Source organism: Mchenga conophoros, linkage group LG8 (genome assembly GCF_057382185.1).
Source record: "Mchenga conophoros isolate Kocher_MC1m ecotype Shallow Benthic linkage group LG8, M_conophoros_male_GT1.1, whole genome shotgun sequence".
NCBI classification, from domain to species: domain Eukaryota; kingdom Metazoa; phylum Chordata; class Actinopteri; order Cichliformes; family Cichlidae; genus Mchenga; species Mchenga conophoros.
The window spans coordinates 28,137,968-28,156,268 of NC_140533.1; the positions used below are offsets into that span (position 1 = coordinate 28,137,968).

Consider the following 18,301-nt stretch of genomic DNA (forward strand, 5'->3'; position numbering starts at 1 on the left):
AAACAAATCAGAGTAGTTACTGTTCTGAAATAAAAAATCAGCAAACGGTTTAAATTGTGTAAAATTTTATGGACATGGTTAAATATTTTATGTACTAATATTTCAAGTGTATTTAGGACGTATTTGAATCTCGTTCCTCGATGGTGAGAGTCTGTGGACTGCACACTGTGCACGACAGCAGCCTTCGCTCCCTGCACACACACAGCTCCAGTCATACCAGTTCACTCTGACACAGCTGTCGTATAACCGGTTAAAGTAAACCTACTGCAAGACGGCACTGATTAGAAACAGCTAAATTGGTACTGAATAATAATTAAATATGATTAATTAGCTTAATGGGCTCGTATTTCTCTTGCAGAATAGTGAAGGCAGCAACATTTTAGCATGTAAGTTGCCAAAAGGGCACATTTCTACTTGCAGTCTTAGAAGTTCCAGCCTTTATATACAAACTATGATATAAAAGAACAAATCATTTTCTTCCTCCGCACTGCTTTCAACATCAAACAACACTGGAGCCTCATTTCATCCTATAGTGTCCAAGAATTGCACGTAAATGATCAGTTTCCATGAACGAGCTCAGAGATGAGAACAACTAGTGTAACTTAATGCATTTGTCAGTTTTTTTATTTGTATTGGTGAATTGTTTTTTCTTGTGGTTGGATTTTCTTTGATGGTCAAAAACTGTTTGCATTCAATAAAAATCGAAAATGTATTTAAACTGTTAAGAAGTCTTGACTCGTGTGACTTTTGAAATTGAGTGACAGAGGGGAACCCGGTCAGAGGGGAGGGGTCTGTGGGAAATCAGAATACTCTAACTGAAAATTGGTTGAAAATTCAAATAACTGTAATTGTGGGAACACTTCCCGCTTCTATCAGGGAAACTTGGCATCATGTTTGGTGTATGAGATTCAGCTGTGAGGTGACGGAGCGGTCTGCTTCTGTCTTATTCTACTGAGCAGTGGAGCAAAGAACAATGTCCCACACATTCTTTATTTTTACCTCTTCACATAGATTTCAGTTGCATTTTAGCCACATGATAAACAAACAGTTTCAAGAACTAAAAGACTTTACTTTTCAAATTCCTTACATTAATTTTAACCTCAGACTTCTTTTATAAATCCTCATTTGGGGATTCAGAGGAGCTGAAAGCTCCATGAACAGGTCACTGGTGACCGTGTGGATGTTAAGAGTTTTTAGGTTCCACGTGGCTGCTTGTACTTTGCCGGAGACAGGCTGGTGATTTTATGCATTTTGTGTCCTCTCACATATTTGTCAATTCATTTTTAGTTTGTTTACAGAGGTAGCTGTCATGGATGAGCCTAGATGTAATAATAATAATATAATAATACATTTTATTTGAGGGTGCCTTTCTAAAACCTAAAAGATATCACTACAACTGTAGATTCAAATAAATTTAAATGCTAAAAACAACAAATAAAAATGAGAAAAACACAAAAAAACCAAATAAACAAGTTTTGAAAAGTAAGTAAGATCTGTATTAAAGCGAGTGAGCCTCTTTAAACAAGTAGGTTTTGAGCTGTGACTTAAATAAGAGAAGAGAATCTATATTTCTTAAGACTGAAGGAAGTGAGCTCCAGAGCCGAGGAGCAGAGCGACTGAAAGCTCTGTGCCCCACAGTGATGAGACGAGCAGAGGGAACAACAAGATGAGTGGCAGATCTGAGAGAGCAGGAAACAGTCAAAGACACACTGACATCAGTATCTGCAGTAGTGACTGTGACAACATTATTAGTGAACGTGTGTGGGCTACATAAATAATGTAACCTCTCTAAATATCAATAACTATCAAATAATACCAACATATAGATGACAATTTATTCATTCGTTACATTCTTCTTCTTCGTGGTTCAGTGTTTTTCTATAAAGAAAAGCACTAAAGTAATGGCCAAGTTTACATTGACCATAAGGAAAACAGAGTGTGTGATTTGCAAACCCAAATATGCTCACAGTGCCAGACACAAACATCAAATGTTTTTCCTAAAAAAGTTCATTTTTTAGGAAAAATATTCCGAAATATTTTGAATTGATGGCAGTGACACAACCTGTATATACACTTCAGCCATGATGGTGCCTTTCCAGATGTGCGTAGGAATTAATGCACCTCTGTACCTTTGAACCGAGTGCTGAAAACAAGCTGGATGGTCACCCTGTTCTTTAGGCTGGACAGCATGGATCATGTTGCCTCAGTTCGTTTTAAATTAGCTTTGGTTCCGAGAAGATGACGGTGTTTCTGGAACGTTCATGTTCACTTATTAGTGGCATGATGGAGCTTTAACCTGCATTTGTGGACGACACGGTCAGCTGTGTTTCTGAGCCCGTGCGTGTTTGTTTTTGGTGCAGTGCTGCTCGAGGGCTTGAAGATCATGGACATCTACGGTTTAGTTCTGGCTTTGTCTCTTGTTCACAGACAGATGTACTGTGGCTGATACTGTCTACCACAGACATTTAAAGTCTTTGCAATTTTACATCAAAAAACATTATTTCTTAAATTGTTCTACAAGTCGTAGATGCAGTTTTCCTCTCTAACACGTTCCTTTTATACCCAGTCATGCTAATGACCTGCTGCTAATTAACACCATTGGCTGCAAAATGTTCCTCCAGCTCTTTTCCAGCTTTTTATTTCCCCATCCCACCTTTTTTGCTACCATCCAATTAAAAATTGAGTAAATACTTTTCTGGGAATGGAACATTTTCTTCTTTCAAACATTTGATGTGTGTTCTGTGCTCTATTGTGAATAAAATATGGGTTTATGAGATTTGTGACTCACAGGATTCTGTTTTTATTTACACTTAATACAAAATCCCAGATGTGCATACTGGGTTTGTACATCTGGCCATCCTTTCAGGTTAAAAGTTTCTAATCCAAGCCCCCTGCTGACCCTCGTCCATCCTGAGTCTTCACCGTGTTTACTGTAACGGTACATGTAGCGTTAGAGCCCCACCAGCAGGCTCATGTGGCCCTGCTGTCGGCTCACGCTGAGTTCTGAGAGTTCGTACGGAGATGCAGATACAAACGGTTTCTTTGAAGATGACTCCTGCTGCCTCACAACAGCAGAGGGGGGTGAGAGAGAGCGTGTGGTGGCAGCAACCTTACGGTGGTGATGAGAGTGGGAGTCAGAGATGAATGATCAAACATAACACAGCGCAAAGATGTCCAAGCAGGCTTTGATTTACTCGAACAGAGCTGCTGCTGATCGTATTAGGCAGCAGAGCGGTGACGCTGGGGGAAGGGCACTGTAGAGGAGGTAAACCCCGGCAGCCACACGGCCCCCGTCTGCCTGACACCTGTCCTTTGTGCCTGTTCAAACACCTGCTGATGGCCCCCCACTCTGCTCCTATTGAGCCCTTCCTGTTGCTTAGCAGGTGTCACAAGGAATCAAATGAAAAGACAGAGCACAGCAGAGAGTGATGGCGTCCTATCAGATGCACTTATGCAATAAACACAGGAAGTTTACACTACACAACAAAGGGAGGAAGTTTGCCCAATTTACTTACTTAAAGAAAAGTTCAGATTTTATGTAGTTTCAGTAGCAATGCAGGAAGTAACACTGGCCAAAAGACATTTCATTCACTTTTCCCTGAGGTTGCTGGTGCTAAAAAATGCTAAGCTGTTGCAAAGACTTGCATTCAGCTTGATTTCAGCCTTTCATCATTAATAATTTTATGCTTTGATGATAGGAGTTTCTGCCACACAACATCCACTCAAGAAAAAAAATGACTTTTTAAATGTCCGTGACTTTGAATCTAAAGACAATGAGTGCATGTTGGTTTGATCCTGCATGTAAACACTGGGGTAGTTTCATATGAAGGGAAAATAAAGGTTTAACAAAGGATCAGTGCAGTTTAATTTCCATTGTGTAGTTTCAGGTGTTAATTTCAATCTGGACATTCAGACGAAAAGAACTTGTTTGAAATCTGGCCTTGTCATAATAATAGTAATAATAATAATAATAATAATAATAATAATAATAATAATAATAGCTTTTGATCATATTAGTAATAAAGGAAGATGCCAGCTGATAAAATAGGTTTCATGGGCACTTTTTAGTCCAGCACAGTGAATCCGAATAATTATTTTAATCTGTCTTTACTTTATCTGTCTGCACTCTGACTTTTTCTTCGGTTTCAGATTTAATATCCTGTTGAAATAAGAGAAAGAAATCAGAGTGATGAAATGGGGTTTGCCAGAACAAAGAATAATGCATCACTACCTCTGCAGGGATTCGCTTTAACAAAATATGTCTGATCTTTATCTGGAAACAGACAACTGATGGACACCAGGGCTCTGCTGGAAGGAAGCAAGGAGATGTTTAGTTCTCAAAGAAAAACTGTTTGGTTCCAAGGCCAGGTGAAGGACCTAATTTTAGAGAATGGAAAACTGAAAGCATAATTCTTATCAGTGATAGCCAGATGGAGGAGCTAAAAAGTGAGAATGAGAATCGTGAATAAAGAAGCCAGCAACCTCACTAAGGGTAAATGAGGCAGGAAGCATCAGAAGGTGATTTATAAGCATGAGGGTCTGTGTGGACTGGTCTTTTAATCATTCCCCCAAAACCTCACATGCACCTAATTCTTCACCTGTACTGTCAGCGCTTACACATCGATTTCAAAAGAGGTTGTTTTTTGTTTTTTTACTCCATGAGAGTCACAGAGGGTTGATTATAGCACATAAATGCACATTTTTCACCTGCAGCGAGCATCAAAACATTCTGTTACTGGGGAAGAGCTTTTAAGAATTTCTAGCTTATGTCTTTAAATGTTGAGGCTTTAAATAATAAAAGTGTTGACATTTTGGCTGCAGTTGCAACAATGTAACAGTCAGAATGTATTATATTATCAGAGTCCATCCTTTTTCTGAACTATAGAGCGAGCTCGTTGTTCCAGGTGGGCTGTAGCCTGACCCAGGACAGGTCACCGGCTCCACTGGTCACAGGGCATCGCAAAGAGGCAGGCTGCCTCATACTCTCACATCCACGGGTGATTTAGAACCGGTAATGGACCTAATATACATGTCTTTGGACTGCATGAGGAAGCTGGAGCTTCTTACTGTGAGGCCGCAGTGCTAACCACAGCAGCTCTTTTTATCTGTGAAGCTGCATTAAAATGATTGAGAATGAGCAGAAAAGGAGCTTGCTGCCCTCTCTGGGCTAACAGAGGTATTGCCAGACAGCAAAATAAAATAAAAGCTTTTCTTGAATTGTCAAAATTTGGGCAAACTGGCAGCTTATCACATCCACCATTTAATATGAAATTGTGCTTCGTCTTTATTGAATTCTGATTTACTTTTATTTATTAGCTTTACCTGGATTTACTGTTTTTTATTTTCATTTGATGGTCAAGAAACTAAAAATGAAATGACGAATGAATAATGAAGAAAAGAAATGTGGTGGCCTCAGCCATCTTTTATGGTGTGGTCTGCTGGGGCGGCAACCACTCTGCCGGGGACAGGAAGAGACTGAACAGGCTGATCCGCGGGGCCAGCTCTGTTCTAGGATGCCCTCCGGCCCCAGTGGAGGTTTTGAGTGACAGGAGAATGGAGGCTAAGCTGTCATCCCTGTTGGACAACATCTCCCACCCCATGCAGGAGACTGTGACAGCACTGAGCAGCTCCTTCAGTGGTAGCTGCACCCACGGTGTGGGACGGAGAGATTTTGCAGGTCTTTCCTCCCCACTGCTGTCAGACTCCACAACAAAGACGTCAACTGATCAAACACACACATCCACACATGTGCAATAAGACTAAGTGCAATACTCTTTCTGGCATCGTTGTATTATACTCATATTGTATATAGCATCTTATCTTTTTGAAGTATCTCTGAGCATTGCACAGTATAACCTTCGGGTGAATTTGCTGGGATGTCCACTCCTGGGTGTGTTAACACACACCTGAATGCTTCAGACTAACAAACTGCCAAAACCTCTACAGAGGTGCTAACACTTGATAATGAACTGTTAATCAATTGATTAGAAGTACATTTTTCCCATGAAAAACGCAAAAAAAATCTTTTTTTCACAGGACTGCATTCAGATTTTCTGCAAAGGAGATTGGAGGAGAGATTCTTAAAGATGATTTGTAGAAATAAACACTTGCAGGTGTTGGCGTCCTTCACCTGCTGCTGAATTCTTCGAATCCTCCACTAGATGTCTCTACACACCACTCACACGTTCAGGTAGCCCAGCTGTTCACTCAAAATGTCTGTTTATCATTATCAGTGGAAGAGTGACTTAAGAGCTGGTTGTGAGCAGAGCCACATAAAATGGCCTATACTGAGCCTCTGTGTGTGACCCTTACAGGGACGCTTTCAGTGGGGAAAATGTGGCAGTGTCCTGGAAGCTACCACCATAAAGCAATAAAACAGAAACTGTTCCCATGACTGAAGGCTGACGCTGAAATTGGCTGAGCTCACAGCTTCTGTGTGGAAGCCTTTCAGAGGAAACAAATAGAAACGGTGTCATTTAAGGTGTGAGGTACTCATACAGAACTGAGTGGCCTTTCACTGGAGAAAAACATGGTCATTACTGTGAAGGGGGCCACAAGTGAGAAAATACTTTTATTTTAGCTGTATTTTGTTGTTAAAAACTTTTGCAGAGTATGATAATGACTTCTATCAAGAGTCTAAATTTCTTTGCAAATGAGTTATTTATACAAAACAGTATTTACTCCTTTTTTCGCCTGTAGCTGCTGCTGCACATGCCCAGTGTGCCCTGCACTAATCTGCACGCATTTCTAACACCGAGGCCCGACTTCTGCCGTTTTTTAAAGTTTTTAAAATGTGCTTGATTTACAGGGCAGCTGTAGCCTTGACGCTACAACAGGAGTCAATAACATCCAGTGTGTTAGGATGTGATTCATTAATATTAAACAATATTTTAAAGACTGTTTGTGACCTGGTTTTACGGATATCTGTGCTTCAAGCTGTGTAACATGATACATAATATCCTAGAATATTTGATACAAATCAGATACTGCCGGGCCATAAACGCTTTAAGAAAATCATTCTTGGGTTATAAGTCTCCCGGAAGTGCGGGTAGGTCGCTGTAGTGTCCTTTGAAGTGATGAACAGCAGTGCGCGCGTGTGCGTCTCCGTGCGTGCTCGGAGAGACGAAGAGGGGAGAGGTGGAGAGGGGATGACTGTAGTCACACCGAGAGGAAAAGCTCGTGAAAGGATTCCTAAACTTGGGAGCGGTCGGATCAGCTGTGCCGCAGTTTGCTGCCCAACTATAGCGGCGCGTTCGCAGCAGGTGAAAACCAACGAGCCGCGCCCAGCAGAAATCTGCCGAGAACAGCCAGGTAGTTAAACTCCTCACAGCCATCACAGCCTTTATTCACGCTCACTGAAGCTTTACTGCCTGTTTCTGAGCTTTGCGTCAGATTGATTTCTGTGTATTTAGACAGAGAGAGCAGGGGATCGTTTATGGAAGACCGTTTGTGCCACTAAATTAACAACTAAAGAAAAGTTATTCACTGAAAACAATTCTATTAAAATAGATTTTAAATAGCTGTGTTTAGGGAGAAATCAACAGTTAGACACGTTAGCTCGTGCTTTCAAATACTTAAGTTATACATTGTTGTGTTTGATTGTACAGCTGAAAGGAGGGGTAGAGAATATAAGAAAGATTCAGTTGCATAATGTAGAAAATCAGATTTAAGTAGAGTTCATCCCGAATTGCAGCATACTCTTCAGTTCATTTTCCTGATGGAAAACCCACTCCTGTGATCCCATGGGCTCACGATAAGGTTAGATATCAGTACGAGAAATACACGACAGAGTTATACCTAGACCTGAGGACAGGACCACAGCAAATAGATTAAAGTGCAGGGTGCAATATGTATTACCTTCAGCCGCAGTATTGTGTCTGGCACTTGGCTTGTAGTCATAGTAATGGTAAACTTGTCGTCCCATTTTAGTGTCACCTCTTAATTTTGACTCACTGAGTTATTCTTACTGTTATAAGTGGCTTCTTTCTTCATATAGACGTTTTTTAAAGCTACAGTGAATAGGATTAGTAGACTTCATTAAAAAGGCCATATAAGAGTTTAACCCTTGTGTTGTCCTCGGGTCAAAAATGACCCCTAGGTGAATGGCAAACAAGTATATGGGAATCCCGAGGACAACACAAGGTTAAAGGAGTAGAGGAGTATGAGTTTGGATGCTAGATTTTGTACCTGGAGTGTATGTCTTGTCTGTGCTGGTCAAAGTGTAGAAGCCCTATTGAGTCATCTGGAGGCGCACAAAGTAGGTTTTACCTGTGCGAGTTTGTGGTAAAGTAGCTAAACATATATCATAAGTTAGAGAAAACTGAAGAACCTTTTGACTCTTGAAAATCCACTTTACAGATTACATTTCTGTGGTTACATTTCCAGTTATTGCAACAATCAGATTCAATGTCTTGTATTAATTCAGGGATGTAGGCCGCATATACCCCACTTTGATCCTAAGTGGGTCGAACGGGTGAAAATCCACTTTCTGTGAGTGTGAAGGAACTTAACTTCACATTTAAACCCTGGGATATCTCAATATAAGAAAAATAAGTGCAATGTCAACAGTACGTCTCAGTTTGTCCACATGATAAAGAAATGCTGCTGAAAGAAATGAAAGAAACCTGTCAGCATGACTTAAATTCTTAAAATTAAAGCAGTTAATGTCCAGAATTACAAAAAGTCTGGTATCTCATTGTCCAGAATGGCCTGTTAGTATAAAGTTGGACAATTTTTCTAATTCACAGAAAAATAGAAAAAAAATAGATATTTCTTTAGTATATAGTCAAAAAACAGGAACTTCTTTGTTATTTGATTGTTTTTACTTTATTGCTGTAGTATGAAAAAGATGTCACATTTATGAAAATAAAGGTAAAATCCCAAAATGTATGCCCCTCTTCACATTTTCCAAAGATAGCCATCAGACTGTGTTGGAGTCTTTGCCAGGCCGACTCTGGCAAGACATCATTTGACATTCTCTAAAGTTTCACCGGCACAAAAATCCTCAAAAAAGGCCTAAAAAGTTTAGAAAACCAAAGTATTGAAATTGAAGATGTGCCTTAAATATGCTTATAATATTTCCCCTGGCAACAGTTACAAAAAACAACTCAACAAATATTAAAATGAACGGTCTAAGAACTTTGTTTGATCGGTGGTCACGCCCTGAAACTGGGAGTAAATGTATTAGTTAATTCTGTCTGTTTGAGGAGTGACAGAGTGGAGGACATGTAGAAAAAGAATATATTTGCCTCTTTGTTCCAGAAAGATCCGTCTTCCTGATTGAGTAACAGAAGGTCAGAAAGACCGAATGTCCGCACGCCGCATCTATCGATTTGACTCAGAGACCGTCCTCAGTTTGGTGTAATTGGATCTGATAGGGACGAAAAGAAACAGCCAGACGAGGCAGAAAGACAAAACCAGGATTGCAGAGATGTTTATTCACAAAACAGATGCTCAGATTTGATGTAATTCAGCAGAAAACACTAAAAAGCAAAACCTTTGGATTTGAGTTGACCAGAGTTTTAGCAGGTGAGCCTCAGGTTCAACGCACTTTTTCCTCACTGTTGTGTAAATGTGCAGAAACAATGTCTGTTGACAGATGTGTTAATCATTAACATTAGAGTTGGGAAAAAGCCCAGCAGTGACATTCCTCCCACATTTTTGGAGTGTGACTGCAGATCCCTGATTCTCTGAAGCTCTAAATAAAAGCAAAGCACCTTTTTATAGAACGTTTTCCAGGATAACATGACGACGTTGACTCATGCAAGTGTGATATTTGCTCAGCTGGGTGTAGACAACTGTATCCTAATGTAGCTTTGGTGACGTGGTTTAGCTCTTTGTTCAAATCTGTCCCTATCGTGTCTCTCCCAGACATTCCCTGTTTGTCCATCTGAACAGGTGCTGCTAGAGTCCCAGAGCAACTCCCAGGCTCCATGGCCAGCAACAGTACTCCTAAGGGCTGCGGCCCAAACGTGGATTCCATTTATTACAATCTGTGTAGCACTGAAGCTGCATGGGGCATCGTGCTGGAGGCCTTAGCGGCAGCTGGCATCGTCTTCTCCTTCGTGCTCTTCATCTCGCTGCTGGCCAGCCTGCCCTTCCATAAAGACTACAACCGCAAGAGCTCGGTAGCTCTTCACGCCTTCTTCCTGATCTGCACTGCTGGTCTCTTCTGCCTAACCTTTGCCTTCATCGTGGGAGAGAACTTCTCCACATGTGCTTCACGGAGGTTCCTCTTTGGGGTGCTGTTCAGCGGCTGCTTCGCCTCCCAGCTGATGCAGTGTGTGAGGCTGAACATCCTGGCCAGACGAAACAGCGGGCCTCGAGTTTGGGTCTTGTGTCTTGGGGCGTTGGGGCTGTGGCTGGTGGAGGTGATCATCAACACAGAATGGCTGATAATTACAATTGTGCCTTCCAACACCACAGCTCAAACTAGCAAAGCTATAGCCGTGCCTTGTGACATTGCTAACGAGGACTTTGTCATGGCGCTCATCTACGTGATGGTGCTGATCCTGGCTGTGGTGGTGGCGAGTCTGACCATCATGATGGGCAAACACGCACAGTGGAAGAAGGAAGGCGCTTGCATCCTTGTGACAAGCCTCTTTTCAGTGGGTATTTGGGTGGCGTGGATCGTCATGTACGTGTATGGGAATGGGAAAACCGGGGGTCCAACGTGGGATGACCCAACCTTAGCCATCGCTTTGGTAGCAAACGCCTGGGTCTTCATTATCATGTACACCATTCCTGACGTCTGCTGTCTGAACAGTGACGATGAGAGTCAACAAGACTACACAGAAGATCTTTGCCAAAACCAAGGAGTCGGATACGAGACGATCCTGAAGGGACAATCCTCCCAGAATGTGTATGTGGAAAATAAGGCTTTCTCCATGGACGAGTCCAACCAAGGTATGTAGCTTAGCCTTGGAGCTGCTGTAGAAAACCTTCAAACAAGCAACTTCACAAGTACGCTTAACTTTGAAGGGTTTTTTCAACTGTTATAAAGGGATTGTAACATCGTCATAAGTCTTTATGGCTTCACAATTTTGCACCTTGTCCAAAATAGACCTTCAGATAGGACGCCTGAATCCGCAAAGGCATCATTTAAAAGGGTCCCAGGACAAATAGACCCAAAGCTGATTACAGTGGTCAAAATGACAACCAGTCAAAGGACCTAAAATTAGATGATGAACACAAGACTGAGCATAATTTTGACAAGGGGGATTATAAGAGTATAAAAAATGAGTACATAAATGTTAAAACCAACACGTGAGATCAGTTCTCCAAGTGCTTAAGACTGTTTAAAATACAGTTTACAGATTTTTTTATGGATGTTTCGGTGATTTTTTACTGAATAGATGAATTCATGAATGACTCAATGTCACATTTTTACAAACTTACAATTCTCAAACTTAAAGCTAGTCTAAAGTTTAAAAATCATGTTTTGGAATTTATAAGCTATGATTGGGTAAACCTGTGGATCTCACATCAAGGCCAGTTTAAGGTAAACAAGAAAAACACTAAAAATCATTTGGATTTGGGCAATACATGAATTCATCGATTCATCTTCTCTCCTTTGTGAAAGAGATAAAGACTATAAGCTGGGGTGATTTTGTCCTTGTAATTTCCAAGAAGAAATGTTGTGTTGCCTCGAGGTATTCAGTGTTATTTGTTTCATCAAAGCAAAGTGGAGCTGATGTTTCTGGTGGTAGTTTAGCTCCGTCTTTTATTTCCTTGAATATGATGCAATAACATTTACATAGCAGCAATAAAACCAAATCAAATATTCCTGATTTTCCTGCAGCAGCCATATACAACATGACCGTGAAATAAAAGTTCTTCAGAGCAGCTACGCTCGGTTTGTTTCCTAAAGGCAAACATTTCCCCGGTCATCTATTTGTCTGCAAACCGAACGGTGTCTGAGCTCTTCAGTGCATTCACCCTGACACGTTTTCAGACAATAGCCATCCTTATGAGGTTCGCTTTAGTGTTATTACAAACTCTGCCTCTCACGATGACCTTGCGCTGATGAATGAATGTTTTCTAGCCCTCGAAAACACAAGAACAAACAAAATATGCAGCAAAATGTCCTGAAAGGTTGTTTTCTGTCCACATGATGACACCACAGAATCTGATCTGCTGATCTGAGCTCAGTCCAAAGGATCAGAGCAGTAAGTCTGATAGTTATCACGGATCGCTAATGGAAGATGGTTCTTTGTAGCAAGGATGGTGATGTGTCTCTGCTTATAAGCTGTAAGGGACTTTTTTGTATTATTAGGTAGCTGTGATGTAGAGGTAGAAAGAGTAGCTTTGGCTTTGTGCTATTCTATTGTAAGGAAAATATGTTACTATACAGATAAGCACAATGTGTAAGAATGCAGAGGAGGTTCTGCCTCTTACATTTTTCCTGATTAGCACAGACTAATGTGTGTCATAAAAAGTCTCAGAATTTGCTTTGAGCACATTTGACTGTAATCATTAACTTACATTAAGTCTTACAGTATGACTAAACTGCCATTAACTGAATATCATCATTCCCACCTAAAATTTTACCTTCTGAATCATTCTTGTTAATAAGTGTCTGACTGCATCTGTGAATGCTGTATCACTCCCACTAGAATCATTACGCCATCTGTTTGCGCTGTCTCCACGGCGACAAAGGTGTGGCAACTGTTTAATATGGGGGTTAGTTATATAGTGCCATCTCTGCAGGGCACTTTGTAAAAGATGGAGGGCAGGCAGGTTGTAATATGAAGATGAAGGGGATTATTGCCAGGTAGCACTTAAGAGGGCCACAGATATCACACACTGATTGTTGGGTGATTAAAAGATTTATTTTCTTATATCTGTTCATCACAGATTCCAAGCCCGTGTCTCCATACAGCGGCTACACCGGTCAGATGCGTAACTCGGTGTACCAGCCCACTGAGCTGGCTCTCATCAGCAAAGGAGTTGGAAATGTGAGTATAAAAGTGATACATTCACAGAAAAACACATTTGAATATGACCACTCCACTCGCACACATACCTGTCCCCTGCACTAGGCAAATTTTTATGGAAATAAGTGGTGACAGTAACCTTTTACAGAGCGTGAAAACCTCATCAACACCATATACACATAACACCAGCAACCATCACTTCCAAGGTACTTTAGTCCATATTTGCATTTTAATTAACAACAGGCAAAGGAAAATGGGAGAATGAATAAAGCAGGTGGACATTTAAAAGTTGTCAGGAGCACGTGTGGCCTAAATCACAGCTTTAATTCTAATGTCACAGATGCCAGGGGTTAAACATCCAGCTGGAGGCGTTTCCTCGGGTTCTAGAAAAAAGTGCATTATATAATCACTAGATTCAAAATGGCATGTATTTTGTAAATTATGCGCACCGTTAGTGTCTGTAAAAACCACAACACCAGGTACGCTTTAGGGTTGAGCCAACCTTGTGACTAAAGAGCACTTGTTCTTCTTAGAAAAGCAAAAGCGCAGAGGTCACATGGGAAGATTTTCAACTTCTGACCACAGTCTGTATATAAATGAGAGATTTACCCAACTCAGTAATAATTTAGACCCACCTTAAACTAAACTGTAGTAATAAGGACACAAAATAAACATCCAGTCAGCTTGTGAGGCCTGAAACTACTGACTAATATCACAAACTCTTTAAAAATGTTGCAATGAGGTCACAGATTAAAGTAACTGAACGAGCTAACGTTGTCCACCATATTGCATGTGATATAACCCCCGGTTGCTAGTGAAATGTTTATTCGCCGGCTGGTTGGCAGTAGTTGGAGGTTTCTGGCTGTCAGTGGATGAAATCTGTTGCACCAGAAACCTCCTTGAGACTGATTTTGTTGCCAGTAGTTTCTAGGCAATCATTTTCTGCTCTCAGTCCCCAGCAACCAATCACAACAATCTCATGGAATGCTCATTTTTCCTACTACCTTTGGTTACTAGATGGTCGTGGATCGGTCTGTAGGCCTGTTTGCCTGTTTGCATGGGCACAATCAGATTTCCCCACGCTGGTGCTGTTCCTATGTCATCATAACAGTTTTGGTCCAGGATCAACGTTGCAACTGACCAATCACATTGGCTGAGCAGTTAGCATTAGCAAAGAAGTTAACTGTTAAAAACTTTCTAACATGACTAATATCAATTTGGCTAACAGCAAATCTAACTTGATGAAATATTTATTATACTCCCTTAATGACTTTGTATACAAGGTCACCATTCAAATGCATTTTGAGTGTGGTATCAGTGCAGTCAGGGTTTATTTAGTGGAAAACACAGAGTTCCCAGTTAACTCAAAATCCTGGCAGCTATCTAATTAGTTAATGCTACAGTTGTACATGCAGAAATCATATCCTTTCTGTGCCGCTTCCTTTGCAAGCAAGTCAGCTCTGTCATACTTTTTCAAATGTCCGGTACCTGCTGCGGAAATATCTCAAGAGTTAGTATGCGATTTCTGTGAAAAGTTTTTTAAAAATGTTTTTAAATGCAGTGAACCACCAAAGGCATGACGGTTATGTTTCATGTAAAAGCTTTATGAAGTCATTTGAATTCAAGCAGGCAGTTGTGAACACACTTCGTCCCTATTCTTGGATGTTTTTGTCACGGCTTTGTTATGACTTCACACAGCAGCAGCTACCAGACCCGTCCTTTGACATCTTCATTCCCAGAGCTTCCATTGGCTCTGCGGCCAACAGCGGGAGCAGCACACCGTCAACATAAAAGGAGACCGGGAACACAGCACGCACACACAAGTGTAGGTCGAAAGCAGCTGACTCGCCTCCTTCGTCACTCTGCAGTTCTCCTCTTTATCACCTGCTTGACTCCAGATGCTTTTCTCTTCGTGGCCTCTGCTCATTTCTGACCTCTCAGGTCCTGCTGTATCCATAGCAACTTCTTCTACAGGTTGACTATGAATCACTTCTTTGTCTGGATTTTTTTTTCTTATCTTGCGCCGTTCACTCTCTATAGGCCTTGTGTCTGCCTCTTCTGTGCATATGCTCCTGGACTGAGCGCACTCTGTACTTCTTGTGTCATTCCTCTGGGAAATAATCAAAGAAAAAGATGTTGATGAAAAAGGTAGTGCTTGATTTGGGGGACTGGTTTTCACTGCTTGTCATTTATCTTAAAAAAAAAAGTGAAATTCTTGCCTAAAGGCTTTAAAGGTGTCTCTGAAATGTGTGCAGCTCTCTCATTCATGGAGGAAGGCAGCTAATGTTTCTATGTTCATGGGCTACAAAAACGCAAAATTAGACTTTTCGTTGTCACCTTTATTTAATATAATTGCATTAGTTAATGTAGAGATTGACTTAAAGATGCTAAAATATGCATTTAGACTTTTTCAGGAGTGCTTAGGATTTCTTTGCAGGAAGTCATGATATCTATATGCAGGTGGGACTGTGAGCGTGTCATTAGAAGTGTTGCTGGTTTGTTTTGGTTTTTAGATTTGCAAAGAAAAACAGCCACGCACGTGCTGCCATGTTTTAAGTAAAACATGAACATGTGAGTGGTTTCCAGTCAGTTTGTTATTTTTAAGTTTCTATAAATATTTCTTTAGTTTTTCAACATCCAGTCAGGTTCAGGTTAGTTTGTATCCGTAGGTTTTTTTTAGACCTTTATAAAAGTTGTTTTATTTGCAAGTTCTACAAGTAACCCTAAAAATGTAACTTGAAAAAGTTTCTATTCTTTACAAAGTGTGACGACAAATGAAAGAACAAAACAGATTCAATAAATGCAAAACAGATAAGATGCAGTTCTGTCAGCGTGGCTATAAAAAGTGATCATTTTTATAGAAGTAATAACTCTTAATGTAGTGATAAACATAAAAAAGCTCTTGTTATGAGAGTAATGTCTAAGTTCGTTTTTATCATGCTCAGCTTTTATACTTGTGGGTTTTTTTGTTTGTTTATTTGTTTGTTGTTGTGGAGGGGGGTTTTTTTTGGGGGGGGGGGGGGGGTTACCTTATGTCTAAATTTTATTTTGCCATGTGTATTAGATTTTATTGCTACTATTTTTCTTGTGTTATTGTAAGGTGACCTTGAGGGTCTTAGAGGTGCCTATAAATAAAATGTATTATTATTATTATTATTATTATTATTATTATTATTATTATTATTATTATTATTATTATTAGTATTAGTATTAGTAGTAGTAGTAGTAGTAGTAGTAGTAGTATTATAATTCAGACAGTTATTTTACACCAAATGGGATAGGTAAATAAACCCTACAAGACAGTGTGTGAAAAGCAAAGGTAAACACAAAACAGTCCTGTGAAACTTTGAGACACACAAATGTAGCTGTTGTTCAATTTTTATTAGCTTTAGGACGAGCTCGGTTTCAGCGATGGTGGCAGAGCAATATAGGAGGTGTGCAAATGTCAATGCAAAAGGAAATGGTTGTCGGTTCCACTGACTAATACTCTTACATTATGTAAAAGAATAAGCAAACAAAACAGTAATAAACCCACAAAGGGTGCAAAAGGGAAACTAGGGAGTGGCTGCCAGTGATCATGTAACTCATGCTGACGATATCCTCCATTAGTGAGCAAGCTGAACACTTTTGAATCCTTCAGAGGGTATATAACACCAAAAAACAAGTAATTTCTTTCTTATTTTTGCAGGGGCATGGTCTGCAGAGGACATCCCAGTGGTGAACGTGCCTCAGCTCGCCAGACCCCATCAGAGTAACTTCGGTTCACATTTTCTCGGTTATACTTGCTGACCTTTTGTTTTCTATTGTTTGTGGTTCCCTAAGCTGGTCCTAAGAGGAACCTTCATCCCCAGTACATGGAGATGAATGGGAGGTCATCCCACTGAGGAACAGATAAACCTCCCATTGACTGATTTATTATGTTCCCCTGGGTATCAGACAGTCAAGAGCTTCATTTGAAAGTCAAAGCACGGAATGAAGCTGCGGCTTTGCTGCAGAACAAAAACTTGTGCAGTGCTCGGCTTTTTCTGACAGGGAAGCGCGAGCTCAAACACACAGATGAAAGTCACGTAACTGATGCCACAAAAACTGGGAAATGTTTCAAGTGTCTTTGACTCAACATTATTTTCAATTTACGCATTAAAGTTAGATTGCATTCACTTAGATTAGAAGGATATTTTGCACAGTTAAATGTAATTATTGAAGTCATGTTTTTGAGCCCGGGTTGTGATTATTGTTGATAACCACAAAGTTAACACATGAAATGAAGTTTTTGAATTAATTTAAATGTACAATGCTCTCAGTGAGTCATGATGCACGAATGTACTGGATAAATGTATATATGTAATACTGTCTAAAGCACTGCTGTGCCATTTAATTATGTTCAATACATGTTACACTGGAGAGACCTGCCTGTGGTTAGCCTGTTTTGCTAGCTTATTATTAATCAGTATATTTCCTCATAGAAGACTTTTTTTCATATCTGAAAAATCAACTTTTCTGTCAGTATTTCTTTGGATAAAATTTAAAAAAAAAAAATCTAATTCATTTGAGCAAAAACTGAAAAAAAAAAAAAATAATATATATATATATATATATATATATATATATATATATATATATATATATATATATATATATATATATATATATATATATATATATATATATATATATATATATATATATATTTTTTTTTTTTTTTTTTTTTTTTTTTTTTTTTTTAAATTCTTGAAGGAAGTTTATCATAGAGTTGAATGTTGTAAATGTAACTATAAGAACTGCTATTGTATGAGCAAAATTGGTACTGCCAGCAGAGAGGGGACGTTATTTAACTATGTGGGTGTTAATGACCAGAATCTGCCATTATATCTTTTACAATTTAGCTTTCAGTTACCTTTACTAATAGTCTTATGCATTCTTTGTTGTACAGTAGTCGTCCTATAAAATGTCATATACCATAAAGTGAACTCTACTCCACTGAAATCTGTAGTGCCTGTTGTTTTGGTGAGTGTTCCCATATCCCTTTCACAAAAGCTCGAGCTCAAGCAGTCCAGCTGCTTTTTTTGGTTGTTTTTGCAGCTCACATTAACAAGTGGATAATCTTCAATGATTTATCATCTTAACGCATACGTTTTCTCTCACTAACTGTCATGTGACGGCTGTGTGCAGGCAGGCATGGTGGACCCAAAATGTAGACTCACGGAAACAAAACGTGAACTCAAAACAGCTTTAATGCTGAACTCAGAAGGGTAACAAAACTAGGAATCCAAAATAAGCTTACGCAGACAAAACACAGCAAGACGAGGGTAGATCACAACACCAACAAACTGAAACACGGGGCTTAAATACACAGAGGAGCAATCAGG

At 39.8% G+C, this 18,301-nt stretch overlaps 1 protein-coding gene across 3 annotated transcripts; it reads left to right on the forward strand.

Moving 5' to 3' along the window:
* Nucleotides 1-7,111: 7,111 nt before the first annotated feature.
* Nucleotides 7,112-17,495, forward strand: gprc5c (G protein-coupled receptor, class C, group 5, member C). Of its 3 annotated transcripts, none has more exons than XM_085285420.1 (5): nt 7,112-7,311; nt 9,898-10,905; nt 12,856-12,956; nt 14,634-14,760; nt 16,624-17,495. In XM_085285420.1, exons 1-4 carry the CDS (start codon nt 7,149-7,151, stop codon nt 14,724-14,726), a joined length of 1,365 nt encoding a protein of 454 aa, XP_085141546.1. In that variant the 5' UTR covers nt 7,112-7,148; the 3' UTR covers nt 14,727-14,760; nt 16,624-17,495. The 3 variants fall into 3 exon arrangements, with proteins under 3 accessions (XP_085141546.1, XP_085141547.1, XP_085141548.1); XM_085285421.1 differs by having other exon boundaries at nt 14,637-14,760; XM_085285422.1 differs by lacking the exon at nt 14,634-14,760.
* The last annotated feature ends 806 nt before the right edge of the window (nt 17,496-18,301 follow it).